The 21,694-nt window shown below is 40.7% G+C and overlaps 1 protein-coding gene across 2 annotated transcripts in view; it reads right to left on the minus strand.

The window, feature by feature from the left end:
- LOC149152269 (rhodanese-like domain-containing protein 9, chloroplastic) overlaps nucleotides 1-21,694 on the minus strand; it is a 327,951-nt gene that overhangs the window by 214,771 nt on the left and 91,486 nt on the right. For both annotated transcript variants that reach the window (XM_089441244.1, XM_089441245.1), the window contains exon 2: nucleotides 61-305. In XM_089441244.1, the coding sequence (XP_089297370.1) occupies nucleotides 61-305 (245 nt within the window). The remainder of the gene's footprint in view (nucleotides 1-60; nucleotides 306-21,694) is intronic.

Here is a 21,694-nt window from a genome sequence, read left to right on the forward strand (position 1 = left end):
TAGGTGTATCTGATATAGTGATTGGATTCATTATGAACATGTAGGAGCACTGAAACATACCGAAGTCCCCGTCATTGTTTTCAATAAAAATTGGAACATGATAGCACGATTTGATGTGGGCACGGTCATACTGTGTCTTGTCACGAACATCCAAAATAGCATAACCCTCTTCTGTGATGAGCCTTTTAGCTTCTTTTGGGCTTACATAGTTCACTTCAGCTCTAATATCCATAGTTCTGTTCAAACATGCCAAATTGCATCCCTTTAGTGGTTCCTTTCTTTTCCTTGAGCTCTTTCTAAATAACCTGCAACAATATTCTTTCATTTAGTACTGGCGAATAGATTGACGAACAAAACGAACAACCATTGATTAACCCATGACACATTAATGTTACTGCACATTGACACGAACAGTCTGTAAATTAGTCTGTGAGATTCCTTTTACTCTTTGTTAATAGATAGAACTCTTTCTCTTAGACCTGTACCTAGGGCAAAGATGCTTTATCATTGTCGCTATAACAAGTTAGATCCTTACAAGTATCACTTTGGGTCCATTGTAGACATCAATAATAAATATAACTTTTTTTATTTTGGTCCTCTCCCTATTCTCATATGCCTACTAATATTAAGAAGGACCTTATGATAATCAACATTCACAATTTCCTTCCTAGATTTTCTTAAAAATGTTAAGAACACAATCATTTAGAAAAGCATAGGTATGACAAGATATTACCAATTCTTAGGCTTTCTAAGTTCTACATACAAACTTGTGAATGTCATCCTAGTTAGAGATAACTCTGCTCAACATTTATTCAGCTCATGTTGTCATAACTGGCTCAACTCAAGTAAACCGATATGGACATAAACATTTAGAGTGAATTGTTGAGGGGGGCACATGTTTATTTATTTTCACTTTTTAGTTTATCCTTAATAATTATTTTTCCCTTAAGAAACAAATATAAGGAAATGAAACAAGGATAAACAAAAGAAGGAAAAAACAGTGCCCACGCCTTCAAATCAGCCTATGAAGTGATAGATGAGATAAAATTTTCATTAATGTCCATGAATGACCAAAAAGTAGGTCAATGGCATTCAAAAGAACAATCCAGTAGTGACAACTAAAGGAGTGCCAACACAACTCTGAAAAGCTAAAAGGTAAATCATGAAATAAAAGAAGCTAAACCACTGCATGATAAAAGTAACCATAAACATAAGCCTAGATGCAACATGGTAAAAGGTTACATGACGTCCAAAGTAGGTACAAAATAAGAGGGGGAGGAGGAAGCTCTACACCAACATCAAAATCGAAATGGACGTTAAAGGAGGAAGAAGAAAAGAGCACTCATGTTAAACCATAAACCACGAAAACATAGACAATACATTTTCCAACAATGTCCTTTGGAGAGAGACAAGATATGAGAGTGCATGGTCATGAAACCGCAGAGGGAAGTAGGAAGAAATGCACTGAGAATATCTTAATGCTCAAGGTTGTGGGAAAGAACATAAAGATCACGAACTATTGTGCCAAAGAGAGTGGGGTTTGGAGCGAGGACGAGGGGAAGGGTGTGTAATATCCCCAATTTTTGGATTGCCTTCTAGTGAGATTAGGAGAGATTTCTAGATTATATCAACTAAGTCACAAGAGCAAGATTACATAATCGGTGGGCCCATAGGGTTTTGATAAGTTTTATGGGTGGCGACTGGGATCACTTGCCATCTTTCATCATCAGGATTAGTTTCGCACATTTTGATCTTGGTTATGCAACATTCTGAAGATTTCTGTAAAACAGAGCTATTATTGGCATATTTTAATTAATTATGTTTAAGGTGTTGTTTTGGGCTGATTACTTGGAGAAGCAACTTAGCATAATAGCTTGCTGGAATCAGGATGAAAAGATCTACAAAACAAGATGATGAGAAGAGGCTTTGGGAGGCCAGTGTGATCATGGAGGTAGTTTAAGCATTTTTTGGAGATAGAAGTGACTTTAAATAGCAATAAAAAGTCACTTATTAAATAAAAGGAGAAAAGTGTTTTTATCTAATGGGTAAATAAAAGGGCAAAAGTCACTTGGAGAAAAGGAGGAAGATGCACTAAGTGACATATTAATAAAATAATAAAAGAAATTTCTAAAAGATTAGAGAAGATTCGGCAAAAGCTTATAAAAGGGGAGAGAAGGTCAGTTATCAATCATTTTGGTTTATTATTATTTCTTGATGGTTGATTGGGGCTCAAGTGAGTCTAGATCGAGGGTTTCAGGCAAAGCTCTGAAACTAGTTTCCGTTAATATCCATTGCCACCCTAGCTAGTTCTCAACTACTTTTGGTGAACTTCCAGAGCCACCCTAGTTGGCTTGTGGGAAAATTATACAAGTTTTCCATTTGTGCTTCAATTGCAAGTTATTGGGAGACATTCATCAGTGGGATGTGTTGTTGCACAAACTAGCACGCCTTGTGAAGAGGCGAAAGTTATAGGGCACAAAAACACCCTTGGATAGAGGCCCGCTGTCACAATAGCCTAAGTCCCCTTCTCTTCTCGGATTTTCACCAACAGGAGGACTCCCAGTATCCCCACTTGTGATTGATGTATCTAGGATAAGTTTTGAAGTGAGGCAAGGTGGTTCATTCAATGGAAAGGTTCATTGAAAGTGCGAGCTTTCGAAGAAGTTAGGAAGCCTTTCCAAGAAAAACCCCTTGAAAGGAAGACTACACAAAACCTAGGGTTGAAATATTTGATGAGATAAGAGTTCATCCAAGGTCAGGGTAGACGATAGAAAAGGTTTTGAGTGATATACTTCAACAAATACTAAAGCACAAACCTTCAGAGAATCCCCAAGTTGAAGGATTAGCTTCTAGGGTTCCCATTTGGTGTGATAGCTAGGGCATCAACTTAAATGAAATTCCACTGTCAGAATCTGTTCAAAACTTATGGATGCCTAGAGGAGACACTAAGGAAGAGTCTTGTACAGACAGAATTCAAAATGCATTCCTCTAATGAATTTCGCACCAAGCCCTAGAGAGGCCTCCTTATCCTTGAAGGGGTGAAGAAAAAGAGGGGAGAAAAGGTGAAAGAAAAGGTGAAAGAAAAGGTGATTCGTTGAGTTGAGAGTGATCACCAAGGATTTAGGACCAGTTCCTAGCTATGGGAGAATTGGAGTCAAAATGATCTTGATTTGTAAACCTCGCTCTTCAAGGAGTCCTAGAGGCAACTTCACTTGCCCTAATGGAGGCAACTACACAACTACTCTAGAAATTTACACTTCATTGGCCATAATTAATGGAATTTCAAGGATGCAATATGCAAATAACCTGTAGGAACATTTATTCATTCATTACCCATGAACAACACATGCACAATTTCCAATGGCTTCAATGCTCTAACAAAATTTCATTAATTAGGCACATTAAAGACTATGAAACAATATTCCACACATTAGACATTTATCATATTAGAAATAAAGCATTAAATGACACTTATAAGACAATGAAGAATATATCCATCCACCAAAATACCAACAAGAAGCTCCAAGAGAGATAGCGAAATTTTCCAAATGTCAAAATGCATTTAATCCATCTAAATCACTCCACAAATGGCAGGTCAAAATCTCTAATGAGCTAGCCAAAAATCCCAAGTGTGTTGAGTTTCAACTTTCAAATGCGATAGATACTCTTTTATTTATATAAGACCTATGAGTTCGAATTACTAAAGAGCAAGCCCCTAAAGCATCAAATGAGGTAGTGAACCCTTGGTTACAAGCCAGCTATGATAGATTTAACATTAATTATTATTTTATTTCTCCTTTAGTCCATGCAAAGTGCTCTCCAATGCTAGCGTTGAGGCCTTATGTGTTGAGGATGAGGGTGAGGGCCTCAAAAGTGACGAATAAGAGGGAGATGCCCTCAAATGCTACAAAACATCTCCAACCCCCTGTTTGGGCTCTATGGGCTCCAAATGGGTCTCATGGGTCTTCGCATGGCTCAAGCTCAATTCGATGCTCCATCAAAGAGGGCTAAAAGATGACACATGCCCTCCCATTTATCCCCCGAAAATACAATCCTCCTCTAGGCCCTCGATCAGCTACCAAGTGTCGGATGCAATGTGTAGCCGACTGGGCAATGTGGTCCAAGTGTACTATCATCTCTGTATAACTGGGGTATGAACAAGCAATGTGGTGGTGTTGAAGAAGCCCTTGGTGTGGCAATCAATGCTCTGCGTGGTTGGAGGCCCATAGCCCTCAACACTCACTCTGCAAGTGCCATTATGACCCTCTAGAGGGCTTGTACTTTGTATAGGAAGACCAAGTTCAAGATGAAAAACCATCTGCAATCCCGTATAAGATCCAATGCGTCTCCTCACCTTCAAATACAATAATTTATTAGTGAAATTGAATAAATAAGCTTGCTAATCAAGGGCAGAAGTGGACACTTCATGGTGGCATGCCCTTCCAAATGGGCTTTAAACATGTACTGGCATTCCCTTCATTGACAAGAGAAGTTAATGAAGAGCCCTATTAGGTGGTTTCAACCTCTAGGGGAATGGCAGGCCGCAGGTCCATGGTACCTGTTACCCACCACCAGTGGGTGACCCCTATAGGAGATTTTTTCTCCTAGATTTGTCTTCAACCAACAACCTCTTATAGCCACCAAATAGCTCGATGTGCCACCATTCTCCACAACCTGATCCAACCATATTGTGCTCTCGCCCATCTGTTATGATCGTATTTTTGAAGGTGGGCCTTTTAGCCCCAAAGATAGGACTTTCATCATGTAATTGGGTATATTTGCTTGCTTTTCTTGGACACATTTGGACATGGATTAGTGGGGGAATTTGGCGGAAAGAATGAGCTTGGTCTGTACTCCCGTTCCCTTGTCCCAACTTGGTGATTAATCTTGTATCCTAGTCTCGTGGGATCTCCTCTATTGGTTACTAGCTTTAGGAGTGGCACTACATGAGAAAACTTGATTTTGGTTGTGCGGTCCCGCTTCCCGATACCATATATCTCGCCCCCCTCTGCACATTTAACCCCTTTTCACACTTTTCCCATCCAGATCCACATTTGTCCATTGGGTCCACAAGGAGTTGGTCTCCCCTTCCCCTTGTCCACAATTTGGGTCTGGCCTAGAACGATGCCTCGGAGGTTGATGCAACTAAAAAGAAAGTTAATAGCACAATTTCGCCACTTATAATAGGAAATGTACCATAAAATGCAAAATATGGTCAGGACATAAGAATTTATCAAGTGGGCAAATGCAAAGCATGAGCTCTACCCCCTACCATTATGGCCATCACCCTGGTTCCTAGGGCCCCTATGTGTGCCCCTCGCATCATTAAGGAACCCATGATTGTCCCAAGCTCCTGGTGGGCGCTGAACTACCCAACCTTAAGGGGGTAATCATTGTTTTATCATACACATCATGCTCTCATCCCCTGGAGCCCCGAGCAGTTAAAAGAAAGAAAGATCTATAAAAGGTAAAAGGCATATGAAAAAGGGTTCAAAAACAAAGGTTGAGCTAACTCATGTACCATGATTGTTTTCCCCTACACCTAAACACCCAATGTGTTGGCTTCCCTCATTATAGCTTCCCTTGTACCATGGCATGTGGCTTGGAGCCTCCCTTGCTGCCCCACTCTGTTCCACCATCATTTCACATGACACCTACCATTTGACGGATGTAACATGGACCTGTTACTCCCTTAGAGGTTGAAACCACCTAATAGGGTCTTTATTAACCTCTCTCTTTGAGCTTGGTGATACCTGTACACTCTAAAGCCCATTTGGAAGGGCATGCCACTATGAAGCGTCCACCTTTGCCCCTGATTAGCAAGCTTATTTACTCAATTGCGCTAATGAATTCTTGAACTGCTGTAGAGAACAGAAATGCCAATTGCAATTGCAATTATGTGTAGGTTCTATAAGTATGTGTAATAAGTAATTGTATTACTGTATAAAATTTGAATGGTGTACATTACCTTTGTGGGAGTTTGCCTATATAGGCAGTGATTAGCAATGAAGGATGAATAGTCATGTCTTTTGACTATTTACTTCTTAATTAATGTTTTAATAATTACTTTAATTAATTATTTAACTATTTATTATTTAACTATTTATTATTTAATTATTTATTATTTAAATATTATTAATATTTTATGAATAACATTGCCACCCCTTTAGAGATGCTTTGTTATCATGTCCCCTTTTTTATTCTTCTTCATAGTATAGCCAAGGTGGATTTCTAGGATAGAGGATGACCAGGTCAGTGGAGCAGGTTTGTGTCCTCAAGGGTCCCGATGGAGTTTTGAGGAGTTTTTATGGGATTTGATGACATTCACTTGGCATAGTCCAACATCAACACAGTTTGCCTTTTGTTCCATTGCATTCCGACAACTTTCAAAAATCAGCATTATTATTGGGCATAACTTAATTAATTATGCTCGAGGTGGCATTCCGGTGAGATTAATTGATGGAACACCTCAGTGTAATAGGCTAATAGCTCGTTGGAATCGAAACGAGAAGATCTACATGATGAGACTCTTGTATGGGAGTTCCAGTGACCCGAGGAGACATGGTGGCCAATTTACCCTTTTCCCGCATTAAAAAGAATATTTTAATTAAAATAAAAGAGGGAAAGGTGCTCCATGATTAAAATAATAATAAATAGAATATTCTAGAGGGGTCCATCAGATCTATAAAAGAGGAGGAGGAGAGCTTGGTTTTGATATTATTTCTCGTATGTGAGGTTGAGAACCTGGTTCTCTACTCCAGCAATAGCCCTAGGACGAAAACTATCGGGTGATTCAGTGAGAGTGGGTGAGCACCCATCTCTTCCTTTGGTGAATCCATTCAGGCTTCACAGACTGCAACTTATTGCTTTTCAGTTCTGTTTTGGAGGTCGATTATGGCATTGTTGTAGATCTGTTTGTGGCCAGTTTATCTCAACTATTTGTTATTCCAGCATGTAAAACCCCAGTTCATATATTAAAATTCTGAGATTATTTTCTACTTATCGTGTTATGGAATTGTATGCATTTTATCTGTTATATTTTACATGGCAATCTTCTGTTAAGCAAATGATAATTTTTTGAAGGGTTCCAATTTTTCTTCATTTGGGACATTACAATGGTATCAAAGCCAAGTTCTCGGCTCAGTCGTGGGTTATCTTGAAAGGCCAAATTCAAGGGTTTCAGGATTTCTTTTATTTTTCCGGAGTCATTATTTTGCAACTCTTATAAAAATTCTAGACGCTGAATCATCGAAATATTTGGAGCCGATTGGCATGCGGGAGCCCAGTGTATAGAAGGCCGAATTTTAAAAGGGTAGTCCAATAATTATTATTCACGATGCATTCAAGAGTATGACAAAAAGCACAATTTGGTAATTCGACTTGGTTCTAAGTGCACAGTTCGTCTTGCCAGTCAAAAACCGAGGGAACGAAGTCATCTTACTAGACCAGCAGAAGACATCAAGCTTCATTCCAAGGGAATGTGAACGTAGTATATGAGTGAGTGGTGGTATACGTTCCAACCAGGATGTGCGTGATCGCTAGGCGCAAGAAGGAACACACGCAGGAGATTTTTTTTTTTGTTAAAGTAAACAGAGGGCCACAAATCATGGGTAGATTGTCGTAGAAGATCGAGGGCGATAATTTATGCGGTCGTATCGGCTTTGTGCCACAAAATCTTCTTGTTAGTTGTAGTATTAAAATCCTATTGTTAGTTGTAGTATTGAAGCGGAGACACGTTTTTTTCATGGGAGCCGAGTTTTTTGTGCGACGTCAGGGCCAAGAACTATTGCATGTGGCCGCATTCTACCTGTAGCAAGTCAACGGGGAGACAGAGGCGCCGATAACAATTCGTGGCTGCTAAAGACATTGGGTCGAGCTCATAATTAGTGGCATAGGACTAGATTTAACTCGGTGGAAAATCCATGGACCGGAGCTATTGTGTATTATTATTTGTTGAAACAAATATATAATAGAATTTTACACTGGATAGTTCACTGATCATTTTCCGGTGTGAATGAAAAGATTGCAGACCTGTTGTGATGATTATGCATATTTGTATTGATACCTGTAGCAGCGTGATCAAACAACAACGTTACTATTTGTGAAAGTGTAGCAATGCAATAAGGAGTCCAAATTTGCAGGCGTAGCACAATAATACGATTACACTGATCGTTGCTACCAGGAGGAACTATCCATCGTGCTAATCATCGCTAAGGCCGAGCTCAAGTGTTGAGTCTGGCGGGATTGTGGGGGACAATATAGCGGCGGGACTGTCTCATGCTTGTTGATGCCAGAACAACGAGAATCTTGAACAGAGGATGCATATGTAAACATGGAAGCAGCCAAATCTCTAATTGCTAAATTTGGAAGCGACACCTGCGTTGATTTGGGGTAGCATCGGATGTGCTCTAACCATGAAAATTGGTGGAGAGGCTAAGGCACATGAGATCTCCAATACCCAAAAAGCGTTTGGGCAGATTCTAAACAGTTTGGGAGATATTAAAATAATTAATATTTTTAATGGAGTCCCTAACTCTAAACTTAGGGAAAATAAAATATTAATGTGAATTAATATAAAATTGTGTTAGAATGGTCCAAAAATCATGGATCAAACCAGATCTAATATTAGTTGTTGACTAGGGACTTAATCTCAGTGGTTGATTTGTCAACGAGAAAAGTATAAGAGGAGGCTTAAGGGTCACTTGGAGAACACACCAAAAGATCAAGATTTCGACTTTCTGGGGCTGGGTTCGCGGAGAAAGTTGAGAGAGTGATCGGAGTTGCAGCTAAGGGGCAGCAAATACAGAAATAGAGAGGCAGAGATAGCACCAGGAGGATCAGCGCACTAGCCGGAGAGAGGGATGCAGAAGCAGCCAAAGGTTCACGCAAAGCCAGCCAGGGCTCACGCAGAGGCAGCCAAAAGCTACGAGTGCCTCAGAGGACCAACGTCGGTGACACAGAGGGCCATAGAATTGACGCAATGCCTCCAGAGGCTCATGTAGGCCAAGCCAGAGTGACGTTGGGCTAACGTTGGGCTAGAGAGAGGCTGATGCTGGGGTTTTATGGGGCAGATTGGAGCTGTGGAGCTGTCGGAGTGTTTATCTGGGGTTTCAGCTGGAATATCTGTTTCCGAGTAGAGACGTACTATTGTCGAGATTTCTCTCTTTTAGGTGAGTTGTATTTGGCACCCAGATTGTATTTTGAAACTGCTTAATAAATCAAACCCTCAGATAGCTGCATTGGTTTTCTCGCATAGGGTTTTTCCGGGGACATTAGTCCAAAAACAATGGTGCCACTTGTGTGCTTGTTTCTGTTTCCTTCAGTTGATGATCTGTAATGTGTTAAGCATGTACTTGTATTTATTTCCAGTATTTACATGGTAAATAACTTGTTAATTAACAGAACAAGTAGGTAGGAATAAATCAGAAAGTACATGAAGAGTTTCTAATGGGTTAGACTTAGAAATTCCAACATGGTATGAGAGTGTGGTTGTAGATCACAAGAGAACTGAGGACATCAGCCAAGCAGAGCAGCAGTAGTAGAAAACAGTTGTCCCGAGTGACAGAAGTTGTTCCTAGCAGAGTAGCAGCAAGGAAGGGGTGACATAGTGCCTGTGTCATCAAGATTGAGCCAAGAAGAGGTAGCACAGAGGCTGAGGGAGGCAAAAACAGGCTCTCGTAGAGCAACGCAAAGGCCAGGAGGGTTGACGCAATTGGCTGTGGAGGTTGATTTGCTGGTGTCGGGATTGCGCAGAGCCTAGGAGCTCTAACCTTCAATTTGCTGGGTTTTAGGAGGCTATGGGTAAGTTGCAAAGTGGAGCTGGTGGGGTACTGTAGTCAAAACAATACCTAACAGGGCAAGACCAAGAAGAAGGGAGTTTCTACCGAGGGTTTCTAGCCAAGAAATCTGGATCAATGGTGCAGCGGAATAAAGGATCGGAGTGGGGGCATCTCGACATTGGCAGAAGGGTTTCCAGGAGGGAAATCGAGGCTCAGAGGGAGTCACGTCGAGAACTTCCAAGAGGGAAGTAGAGGAGCAGCGAGATGGCAGTGAACGGGGTAAGAGACCAGGACAGACTGGACAAAGCCTCAAACTTCTTAGTTTGGAAGGCCAGAATCCTATCCGTTCTAGACAGGAATCGTGTCAAGCACTTCGCCTTGAGGACAATAGCTATCCCAGTTGACCCAACTGATAACGACAAGCACGAGGAGGCAATGACGAGGGCCAAGAGAATCATCCTTAATGGGGTCAAGGACCATGTAGTACCACATATTGCCAAAAAGGAAACGGAAAATGAGATGTGGGAGGCCCTAAAGAAATTGTACCAGCATACTTCTGTGCAGAGAAGGATGTTACTAGAAAATCAGCTACAATCATACCAAATGCCAAAGGGAGAACAGATCGACCCCTTCCTCGGTCGATTGAAGAAGATCCGAGATCAGTTGACTTCCATAGGGGCCATGTCGAATCTAGAATTGATGGTGAGAACAACCCTGAACGCAGTCTCAGAAGAATGGTAGTTGTTTGTCTAGAGCATACTGGGCAGAGCGACCCTTCCAGATTGGGAGGAAATGTGGGTTGCTCTTCGCCAAGAAGAGATCAGAAGGTTGAGCAAGGCGGGAAGCAGCAGCAAGGGGATCAGAATCAAGAAGGAGGAGGAGGTGGATACTGCCCTAGAATCTGAGGGAAAGCAGGAGAAACGGAAGAAGGACCTCTCCAAGGTCAAATGCTTCCACTGTGGGGAGCTTGTTCATTATGTGACCCAGTGTCCAAGGAAGAAGAGCAAGGGAGAGACCTCTAAGACCAAGGTTGCGCCAGCAAGGGCAGAGAAGGAAGTGGAGACAGACGATGACTGTGCCATGAGTGCACACACACCACTTGAGCGGAAGTGGGGAGACATCGAGCTATAGTCAGGCGGACTACAGGTGATGAGGGGCAGGATCCTCAGGGTACCCAACCTCTTGGATTAGACCTTGCTACTAGAGCCCCGAAGAGGAGTAGCAGTGTTGGCGGATGTCAGTAAACACAAATGCGGATGGAGCGATAAAGGGAGCTACAGTGCAGGATTCCCAGGACAGCATGAGGCAATAGTGCAAGAACCACAGGAGTGTTGCACCAGTGCAAGATGGCACGGAGAGGTGTGCAACGTTGCGAGATGCACAGAGCTGTTGCAGCAGCGTAGAGGTCAGAGAGGGAGCACTTGTCGGTGACAGAGGGAGCTTCAGCATCAGGAGTGTTTCTAGCCTGACAGAGATGTCAAAGTTGGGAGATCAGTTACTTACATCTCGATAACTTAGTTGCAGTGCAGCAGTGGCAATGGCAGGGCCATGGGCAGCAACACGGATGCAGAGGGAGTTGCAGTACGGATGCAGCAATGGCAATGGCAGGGCCATGGGTAGCAGTACAGAATGCAGTAGTGCAAATGATGGGCAGCAGGCCTAGCATCAACACAGGGACCGATGCTGGATGATCAGGGTGATACGCAATGAGGAGTATTACTAGAGCACAATCCTCGCTAAGAGGGAGTGTTGATTTGGGTTAGCATTGGATGTGCTCTAGCCACGAAAATTGGTGGAGAGGCTAAGGCACATGAGATCTCCAATACCCAGAAAGGGTTTGGGCGGATTCTAAACATTTTGGGAGATATTAAAATAATTAATATTTTTAATGGAGTCCCTAAGTCTAAACTTAGGGAAAATAAAATATTAATGTGAATTAATATAAAATTGTGTTAGAATGGTCCAAAAGTCATGTATCAAGCCAGATCTAATCTTAGCCGTTGATTAGGGACTTAATCTCGATCGTTGATTTGTCAATGAGAAAGAGGAGGCTTGAGGGTCACTTGGAGAACACACCAAGAGATCAAGATTTTAACTTTCTGGGGCTGGGTTTGCTGAGAAAGTTGAAAGAGTGATCAGCGTTGCAACTGAGGGTCCATGAATACAGAAACAGAGAGGCAGAGATAGCACCGGGAGGATCAGCGCAGTAGCCGAAGAGAGGGAAGCAAAAGCATCCAAGGGTTCACGCAGAGCCAGCCAGGGCTCAAGCAAAGGTAGCTAGGAGTTGCGTAGTGCCTTAGAGGGCCAGCATGGGTGACACAGAGGGCCAGAGGACTGACGAAGGCCAAGCCAAAGTGACGCTGGGCTAACGTTGGGCCAGAGAGAGGCTGACACAGTCCCTAGAGGCTGACAGTTTTGTGGGGCAGATTGGAGCTATGGAGCTGCCGAAGTGTTTATCCGGTGTTTCAACCGAAATATCTGCTTCCGAGTAGAGAGGTACTACTGTTGAGATTTTTCTCTGTTGGGTGAGCGGGATTTGGCACCCAGATTGTATTCTAAAACTGCTTAATAAATCAAACCCTCAGATAGTTGCACCGGTTTCCTCGCATTGGGTTTTTTCGAGAACATTAGTCCAAAAACAACGGTGTCACTTGGGTGCTTGTTTCTGTTTCCTTCAGTTGATGATCGGTAATGTGTTAAGCATGTACTGGTATTTATTTCCAGTATTTACATGGTAAATAACTTGTTAATTAACAGAACAAGTAGGTAGGAGTAAATCAAAAAGTACATGAAGAGTTTCTAACGGGTTAGACTTAGAAATTCCAACAACCTGCTTGGGGACTAACCGCAGATATAGAAGTGTTGCAGGAGACTTGTGACAAAGACCATGGGAAGGTAGCGAGTGCGATTGTGAATTGGCTGAAGGGGCTGAGTTAGAGATGATGATACATACTAAGGGAGGAGCCAAACATACGCCTGAAGCTTGCCAAAACCTGTGGCATCCAAGTTGAACGTCGAAGGCAACATCATGGTGTTATCACAGAAAGCATTAAGGAAGTACCATCGTCATAATAGCCAAGTCAGAGTGACATCGAAGAGCAGCAAATTTTGTTGCCATATTCGAAAGGAGCTATTCGTAATGCTATACGTTGATGTAAGCAAGCCGCAGACTCGTTGTTGGATGGTGGGGCAAAAACAAATCGCGGGATCCGAATCATTGTGCGTCAAGGAGTCGGGATATGTACTGAAAAATGCACGTATAATGATCATGTGTGGATTGGACGAATTTTTTCTGGCTGCAAAAGGAAAACAGAGACACAAGGTTGTCTACGGGACAGTAAATCAATAGCTGTGTGTATTTCTGTGCATATATTGAACAGTGGCACGGTCCGGTGTTTATACAAAGGGATTATTGCGCGTGGGGAGTAATGGGAACTATGTAATCAGTACAGTCTAAGTGCTCAAACTATGGTCGGATCTGGCTGTAGTACAACTGCTGAACAAAGGCATTGTTGGTGACTACAAGAAGTGAAATAATACATAAAAAGTTGTGGCACTGAACGTTGCAAGGAATTAAGGCAAGTATTACCATTGTCAAGGAAAATAAGTGTCAGCATAAATATAACTTCTTGGGCGTGATACGATAGCTCCTTATGGTTGTGAGGGAGTGCGTACAGCAAAGAGATGTTGAGATTGCTACCTAAAAGCACTTTGGTAGAAGGGTATGAGATCTGGAAATCTTATTGAAGGCCCTAACAACTTGAAAAACAACCTAGTTATTGCACAGGAGGGTTGGGACAATCACTGGAAATTGCAGCACTAAAGTAGTATTGGGTAGTGTTGATAATATCGGTATCGGGAAAATATCGGCGAGGGTCCAGAAAATATCTTATCGGCAATATCGGCGAAAATATCGGCAAAATATCGGCAAATATCGACAAGCATAAAAAATGCATAATATATTCATTTTTTTTCAGATTTTTAAACATATAAAGCAATAACAACATGAAATAAACACATTGGCACATAAATATGAAGAAAACACTGATATATATGATGTCAAATAGAAATGATACATCAAAGGCGATACCAAATCCTGCTGAGCCCTGATAATTGTCCATTCAAGGACTCAAATGTGGAGAACCAATACAAAATAACATCACATATATAAAAGTATCTCATCATCATGAGTTATATGTAGCACAACAAATAAAACTTGCAGCTATCTATCTAAAATCACTGCCCTCTCCCCCTTTTACAGGAAAACATGATGGGCTGTTTGCCAGGCCTGCCCCTAGTAGTAGGAGGCCCTAACCCTGCCTCTGCACCTAATGTCAAATAATGAGTGCTAGGTATGGGACTATGCTCTCCTATATCTATAGCAAATGGTGTTGATGCTGATGCTCCCGCAATGTCCTCCTCCTCCTCCTCCTGCTCCTCCTCTGAGTGCTGCTGCTCCTCTGACTCCAAGTCCTCCTCTTGTTGCCCCTGCTCTAATGGATTATCTGCCACTAGCTCTAACCATGAAGGTGACTCCTCCAAGAGGGGCTCCTCAGACTCCACCCTCCATAGAGACAATACATCAATATTGTCTAAGCTAAGTCACATGACACGAGGACACGAGACACGGAGGACACGTAAATACGAGTATTCAATACGAAACACAACGACCTGGAAACAAGACACGGGGGACACGTTTTATATATATATATATATATATATATATACCAAAATATAGTTTTTTATCCATATTAAATTGCAGGTTGCAGCATATCTAATCAAATTAAAATATAATTACTTCTCAAAGTTCATAGTTCACTTTAAAAAAATAAATAGAATCAAAATTTACTATTTAGGAATTAGAATGTGATATGCTTGGTTTTGATTCTTGAATATTCAATGTTCATTGTTCATGTACAACTTACAAGCACATAAGAAAATAACTAAAGTCTAATCCTATTGATTTCCTCTGCCCTCTTGCGAGAAAATGCCACAGCTTTCCCTTTCCCTCTGGATGTAGATGCTGGTGCTGGTGGAGTTGGCAGTGGAGTTTGTTGTGCTCTAGAAGCTGAAGAACTAGAAGTAGGAGCTATAGGAGGTAGACCACGTCCTCTACTGGTGGCAGGGGTAGCCCGGGCAGGTGGTGTCACCTAGAAACATTACAATCTCCCAATCCTGAAATCCTAAAAAACTGATAAGTCTGCTGCATTTTGAATGAAATCTAAAATTCTACTTTCTCCATATGAAATCCAATGAGGCCGAAACCACTCTCAAACATCCTAAGTCATTTCATGGTAATGTTAAAAATTTAAGTAAAAGGATGAAAATGAAGATTAAGGAGAATGTCACTTTTACTTTAAGAATTTAACATTACCATGAATAGCATATCAATACTAGGGCCTAGAACGCTCAAACCCTCCTTGGTGGCAACCACATAGCTCTCCCCTTCCTTCTCCAGCAATTAGAAATGAAAATGATATGAAAAATACCAAAATCGGATTTTTATAGGCTGTGCAGAAATTTTTTACAGTCACCGGGAGATATTTTCGATTGTCGCGCGATATTTTCAGAAATATCGGCGATATTTCGGAAATCGCGCGATATTTTCAAAAGCCGAAAATATCGCGATATTTTGTCGGCGACATATCGGCTCGCCGAAAATATCGCGATATTTCCGAATATCGCCGATATCTCGGCAATATTATCAACACTGGTATTGGGAGTAGTCAAATACTGAAGGAAATCTTACTGCTTACATACTAGGTTCTTCTATGTGCCCTATATTTCTTATCATTTTAAGAATGAACAATAAAGTCATGCTCAGAATATCTATATTATGAATTTCACCAATACTGGTTGCTAAATTTCTGAGCTTTAAATGAAAATCAGTGTTGGTTAGGAATGGGTTCCTCATATGTATGCAACTATATGTTTATGATTGGCACCTATAAATGTATTTTACCTACAGCAGAATACCAGTGAGGGTAGCAGAAATTTATTGGTAAACCTGGGTTATTAACTTATTTCCAATTAGGAAACCTTATAGCAACACAACAAAATATTCCTCATAACCCAAGTCTTGTAATTTTGTCTAATTGTCACATGTCCTGAACTGTTGAGTGAGAGAGTTGGTGATATTAGTATAGCATCATTGTACACTTTCGTTGTGCTATTAGCCAAATTTGTGTATGTCTTGCTGCTGATGAACTGTAAAGTACTTAAAGCACCTTTTTAGTCAACACAACAGTACACTAAAGGACTGCAACCCAGACCAAAAACCAAAACAGAACAGCAGACCTTTCTCAAAGGGGGTCTATACCATTCTTCAGAAAGAACAACCAAAGGATGTGCAGGAAGGACAGGAAATAGGACACAAGATTCATGCTCTTGGGACAGATTTGAAGCATATGAGGGTCACATGGAAAGTCCTTTTCAACTATGTTTGCTCTCATACAACACAAGTTCTTGGAGGAACCTTGTGAAGGGGTTAGACTTTCAGTTGCATCTTGTCTCGGTAACATCATGAGACTAACTACCACTATAGCGCCTTACACTGATGATGTTATGAGGAGAGTTTTCAGGCTAATAGTAAAAACTTTCCAGGACTTGGACAATAGTGCAAGCTCTACCTTGGGGAAGAAGCTTGATATCCTAGGAGGCATGGCCATGACTAGGACTTATGAGATCCTGTTTGATCTAGAGTATGACAATTTGATCCTACAAATGTTCGAATGCTTCTTCTGCATTAGGAAACGTCATCCTGACAGAGTCATAGCACACATGCAGTCCATCTTGTCCTCATGTATGAGAGGTCGTGATGCCATTTGTCGGGAGTTGCAGTTCTGACTGTTGTCTATTTGGAGGAGACAGTAGTTGGTATCACATGTTTCTTATGAACTAGCCGAGAGGTTGGTTGAGCCGAACATTGGGTTGTTCAGGAGACAGTTGACTAGGGAGGAGTTGCTCAGGTTTGGGGGATCATGCAGTAGGAATGAGATAAGGAGGAAGGGGCTTTGCTTCATCTACAAAGGACCTTGGGGACCTGACCACTCATGTTTGGGTGACACTGAGGAGGTGACAGAGGTAGAGCAGGAGAAGATTCCTTCCGATTTTCAGGGTGAGGATTCTTCCTTGGACGAGTCCATGGGTTCATACGATGATACCTTTGAGGCGCATGAGCAGTCATGTAGAGTTAATGACAGTAGCCCAGATATGCATCCATGTGTGGTCGATGTAGTACTGTGATGTTAGGGCCCCTTGCCCAGCGTAACAAGAAACTATCCTGTTGACCCTGTGACATTCTAGTCATCGCTAATTGTCTACCACCCTCATACCATAACCTCCTCTCGCATAACTCTCGGACACAATCTATGAGATGATCGAGGTTAGGCCCAACCTGCCAAAGCGCCTCAATAGTGCCAGCATCTATCGCCCCATGGTTGGCCCCAATCCTGAGCAACAATCTGCCTCGCCCTATGATGAGGCCTTTGGTAACTCCCCATGTATCTACCTGTGAATGAATCAGTTTGTGTTAGGTCCCTACACTACTAGTGTAACCCCTTATTGTTATTAGTACAACCCCCTTATTATATTGTTGTGCCCATGTAGTGCCCATATTGTTATTATTGTGCCCCATAGAAGCCCATTATTGTTATTATTGTGCCCTTACATTATTATTGTTATGTTGGCTCTGATTATATTATGACCCCTTAGACTCCTATATATAGAAAGGAGGTCTTGTCATTTGTATCATCCAAGAATTGTTCATTTGTGTAATGTAAAGGAGGTTTCCCCCTTGAAGAGGCTTATTTCTAAGGCGTTGATCTATCTTTTCTATCTTTTTATGAGCTGGTTTCATAACATTTGGTATTAGAGCTTTGGGTTCTAGGGTTTCGCTGCTCCAAACAAGTCATCGTGGAATTTTCGCTATTTTTCTGCGACGTTTCAGAAGCTAAAAAAAACCCATTTGAGCCGAAATCATTTTGAACTTCGGATCCGAATTTCAGAGTTTGTCTCGCTATATTTGCGGAGATATGATCTGAGGAAGTTAGGGTTTTTGCAGACTCCCGAATTACATTCCAAATAGGTGACCTGGGGAAAATCATCATAACTTTTGGTCTGAGCATCAGATTGAAATTTCGTAAGAAGTTTCAAAAAGAAGACGGCCTGTAGTTTTCTGTATATCAGTTTCAAGTACTAAGGTCGAAATAGTGACATGTGGCACTTCGTACAAGTTCGTTCTACCAAACTAATCTATAATTAGGTCATCGCGGGAGATTGGACATAACGCTTTCTTCGGGAATCCAATTACGATCAGACTTGCAGGGTTAGAAAGAGGACTCAGAGGGTTACTGCAGGACACAATTTCAGAACTTCAAGATCTGAAATTACAGAGTTACAGTTGTTTCAATATCGAGCTCCTAAAATCAAGAAAAGGAGATATGAGAAAGTTTGATGGCAAGGATCCGGTAAACTGAATACTACAAATGGAGCAATATTTTGATCTACATGAGGTGCAACTGTTACAAAAGGTACGTATTGCATCTTCATATTTAGAACCGGATCAATTTTTATGGTATAAAGGGCTTTGTTCTCGTAAACCACTTGTTACGTGGTCAATTTTCACGGATGAAATGATAGCATATTATGCGGATACAAAGATAAACACCTTCTTTAGCCAATTGATAAATCTCAAACAAAAGTGTTCAATGGCAGAGCACATTGAAGACTTTCAAAAATTGAATATAAGGGAAAATGATATTCCAAAGAAGCAGAGAATTGGTGTCTCCATTGGGACCTTAAAGCAGTGTTGAAAATATCGGTATCAGCAAAATATCAGCGAGGGTCCAGAAAATATCTTATCGGCAATATCGGCGAAAATATCGGCAAAATATCGGCAAGCATAAAAAATGCATAATATATTCATTTTTTTCAGATTTCTAAACATATAAAGAAATAACAACATGAACTAAACACATTGGCACATAAATATGAAGAAGGCACTGATATATATGATGTCAAATAGAAATGATACATCAAACTTCAAAGGCGATACCAAATCCTGTTGATCCCTGATAATTGTCCAATCAAGGACTCAAACAAAATAACATCACATATCCTGCTGATCCCTGATAATTGTCCAATCAAGGACTCAAATAAAATAACATCACATATATAATAATAAAACTTTAAAAGTATTTCATCATCATGAGTTATAAACTTATATGTAGCAAAAGTTGCAAAACAAATAAAACTAGCAGCTATCTATTTGAGACCATTGGCCTCTCCCTAGCAGCTTTCTTTCTATCTTGTTTAGCAATTGCTTCACGAGCTGTTTGTATAACCTCTGCACTAGAAACCATACAAGGCATTACATCTGCATCATGTGCAGAGAGTCTAGCCAGATGGTATTTCAATCGTGTAACCCCTCTTGACATCTTGGTCCCACACAAGTTGCATGATATATATCCCTGATTTGCCCCACCAACAGCCTCCCCATACTCCCAAAATGGGTCCAAGGCTTTTGGCATATTTGACATTTGTAGTGAACTAATTCAAACCTAGGGCACAAAAAAAATAAAAAATTGGCATTAAACCCCCCAACACAAAAAATAATAAGTAATAACCACCTCATTCAAAAAAAATTACTACATTATTTGCATTTTGCAATGTGAATGAAAAATGGCAATAAGAGGGTGCATAAGAAAGTTGAAAAAAAATGAAGCTTGCTGTCCAAATATGGAGAAAACCCTTGCATTGGTTCATGGGCATGAAAATCATAGCAAATGGAAAAAAACAAAGAAACAAAATGTTGGTAGGCAAAGAGGCAAGCAAGCATAACCCTAAATCTATGAAAAAATCATTAACATAGGGGTTTTTAAGAACATACCTGTTAATGGAAGAAATGAAGTTTGTCTCACTATTCTTCAATCTTTGATCCACAAAAAAATCTTAGTTGGTGGTGATAATCGTTGTTTGATCCTCAAACCCTCCTTGACAACCACCACAAAACTCTTCCCCTTCCTTCTCCAACACTCAGAAACAAAAATGAAGAAAAAAAAAATGATTTTTCCTTTTTCTAGCTGCGGCAAAACACGCCTGGCGATATTTTATATCGTCTCGTGATATTTTGCCGAGATATCGCCGATATCTCAGAAATATCGCGATATTTTCGGGAGCCAAAAATATCGCAATATTTTCTCTGCGATATTTCGGCTCACCGAAAATATCGCAATATTTCCAATATTTGGCGATATATCACCGATATTATCTTCACTGCTTTAAAGGATAACATTCAACATGAGGTTCGTCTTTGGGAACCTGATTCATTGAAGAGGGCATTCAGGGTGGCAAAAAAAGTGGAAAGCAAAATTATGGAAACAAGGAAGTCTACCCCTCACAACTATAAAGATGGAAGTATTGTTTCTCTTAGCCTTCCACAACCTACAAGGTTGACACCACAACAATTGGAAGAAAAAAGAGAAAAAGGGTTTTGTTACAATTGTGATAACAAATACACTAAAGGTCATAATTGTGCTGAGAAGAAATTATTTTACATAGATTATGAAGAAGAGGAAAAAAAGGATCAAGAAACATCAAAAAAAGAGGATATACACCAAGAACCAACCCCAAAGAAAGAAGAAATGAATTCAACCATATCTTGTAAAGCATTGGCAAGAATTACCACTCCTCAAACTCTCAAGATAGAAGGACATATCAAGAAGAAAAAGGTTCAAGAAGTGAAAGATCACATAGAGAAAGAAGAAATGAATCCGGCCATATCTTGTAATGCATTGGCCGAATTACCATACCTCAAACTATCAAGATAGAAGGACATATCAAGAAGAAAAATGTTCAAGAAGTGAAAGATCATATCGAGCATCAAGAAATGAATCCGACCATATCTTGTAATGCATTGGAAGAAATTGCCACTCCTCAAACTCTCAAGATAGAAGGATATCAAGAAGAAAAATATTCAAGCAGTGAAAGATCACATCGAGCATCAACAACAAGTTCTCCAACTTTTAAAGGATAATGCCACTTTGGTGCAGAATCGAATGAAACAACAGGAAAATCAACATCGCAGTGAAAGAAGTTTTGATGTAGGCGATTGGGTATTTTTACGGCTACATCTCAAGCAAGCTATTTATGAGAAGGAAATGTTGGAAATACTACATGCACTTAAGAAATGGCGACCTTACCTAATGGGAAGACACTTCAAGGTAAAAATGGATCATGATAGTCTTAAATACTTTTTAGAACAAAGATTATCTTTAGAGGAACAGAAAAAATGGGTCACAAATATGTTGGGTTATGACTTTGAAACCATCTACAAAAAAGGGAAGCAAAATGTTGTTGCAGATGCACTCTCAAAAAAGAATGAGGATGTGGAAGCATTGTTTTGTGTTACTTCTATTATCCAACCAGATTGGATAAAAGAAGCAAGGGATGAATGGAAGAAGGATGAAGAACCGTGGCCACTCATTCAAAAGTTGCAAAAGATCCCAATTCAAACAATATTGCCAGAACTTGACGAGGAAGGAAAAATCATATTGGAACCTGGAGCATTCACAGAAACAAGAACCATCGTTGAGTGGAAGAGAGAAATGCACACACAGAGGGGAAATTTTCCTCAGGGAACTTCGAGTCTCAAAAGTTCGTTTTTTCCATGTCGATTGGAAATAGTTGTGAGCAGATCTTCTCGCTCCAAAAGGTTGTGCGAGTAGCAGAGCAGCATCCAAGCAGAAGGAAAGAGAGAGTTTTCGACGTTTTCAAAGATTGCCACTATAGGGCTTAGAGATCAGGATAGATTGGATGGAGCATCCAACTATGTCATCTGGAAGGCTAGGATGTCCTTCCTTCTAGATGAATAAGGCCTGAAAGCCTACATTGATAATGTAGTGGTAGTTCCCTAG

This window comes from Pinus tabuliformis, chromosome 9 (assembly GCF_031772625.1).
Source record: "Pinus tabuliformis cultivar Carrire ecotype Pingquan chromosome 9, CPIR1, whole genome shotgun sequence".
Lineage (NCBI taxonomy): Eukaryota > Viridiplantae > Streptophyta > Pinopsida > Pinales > Pinaceae > Pinus > Pinus tabuliformis.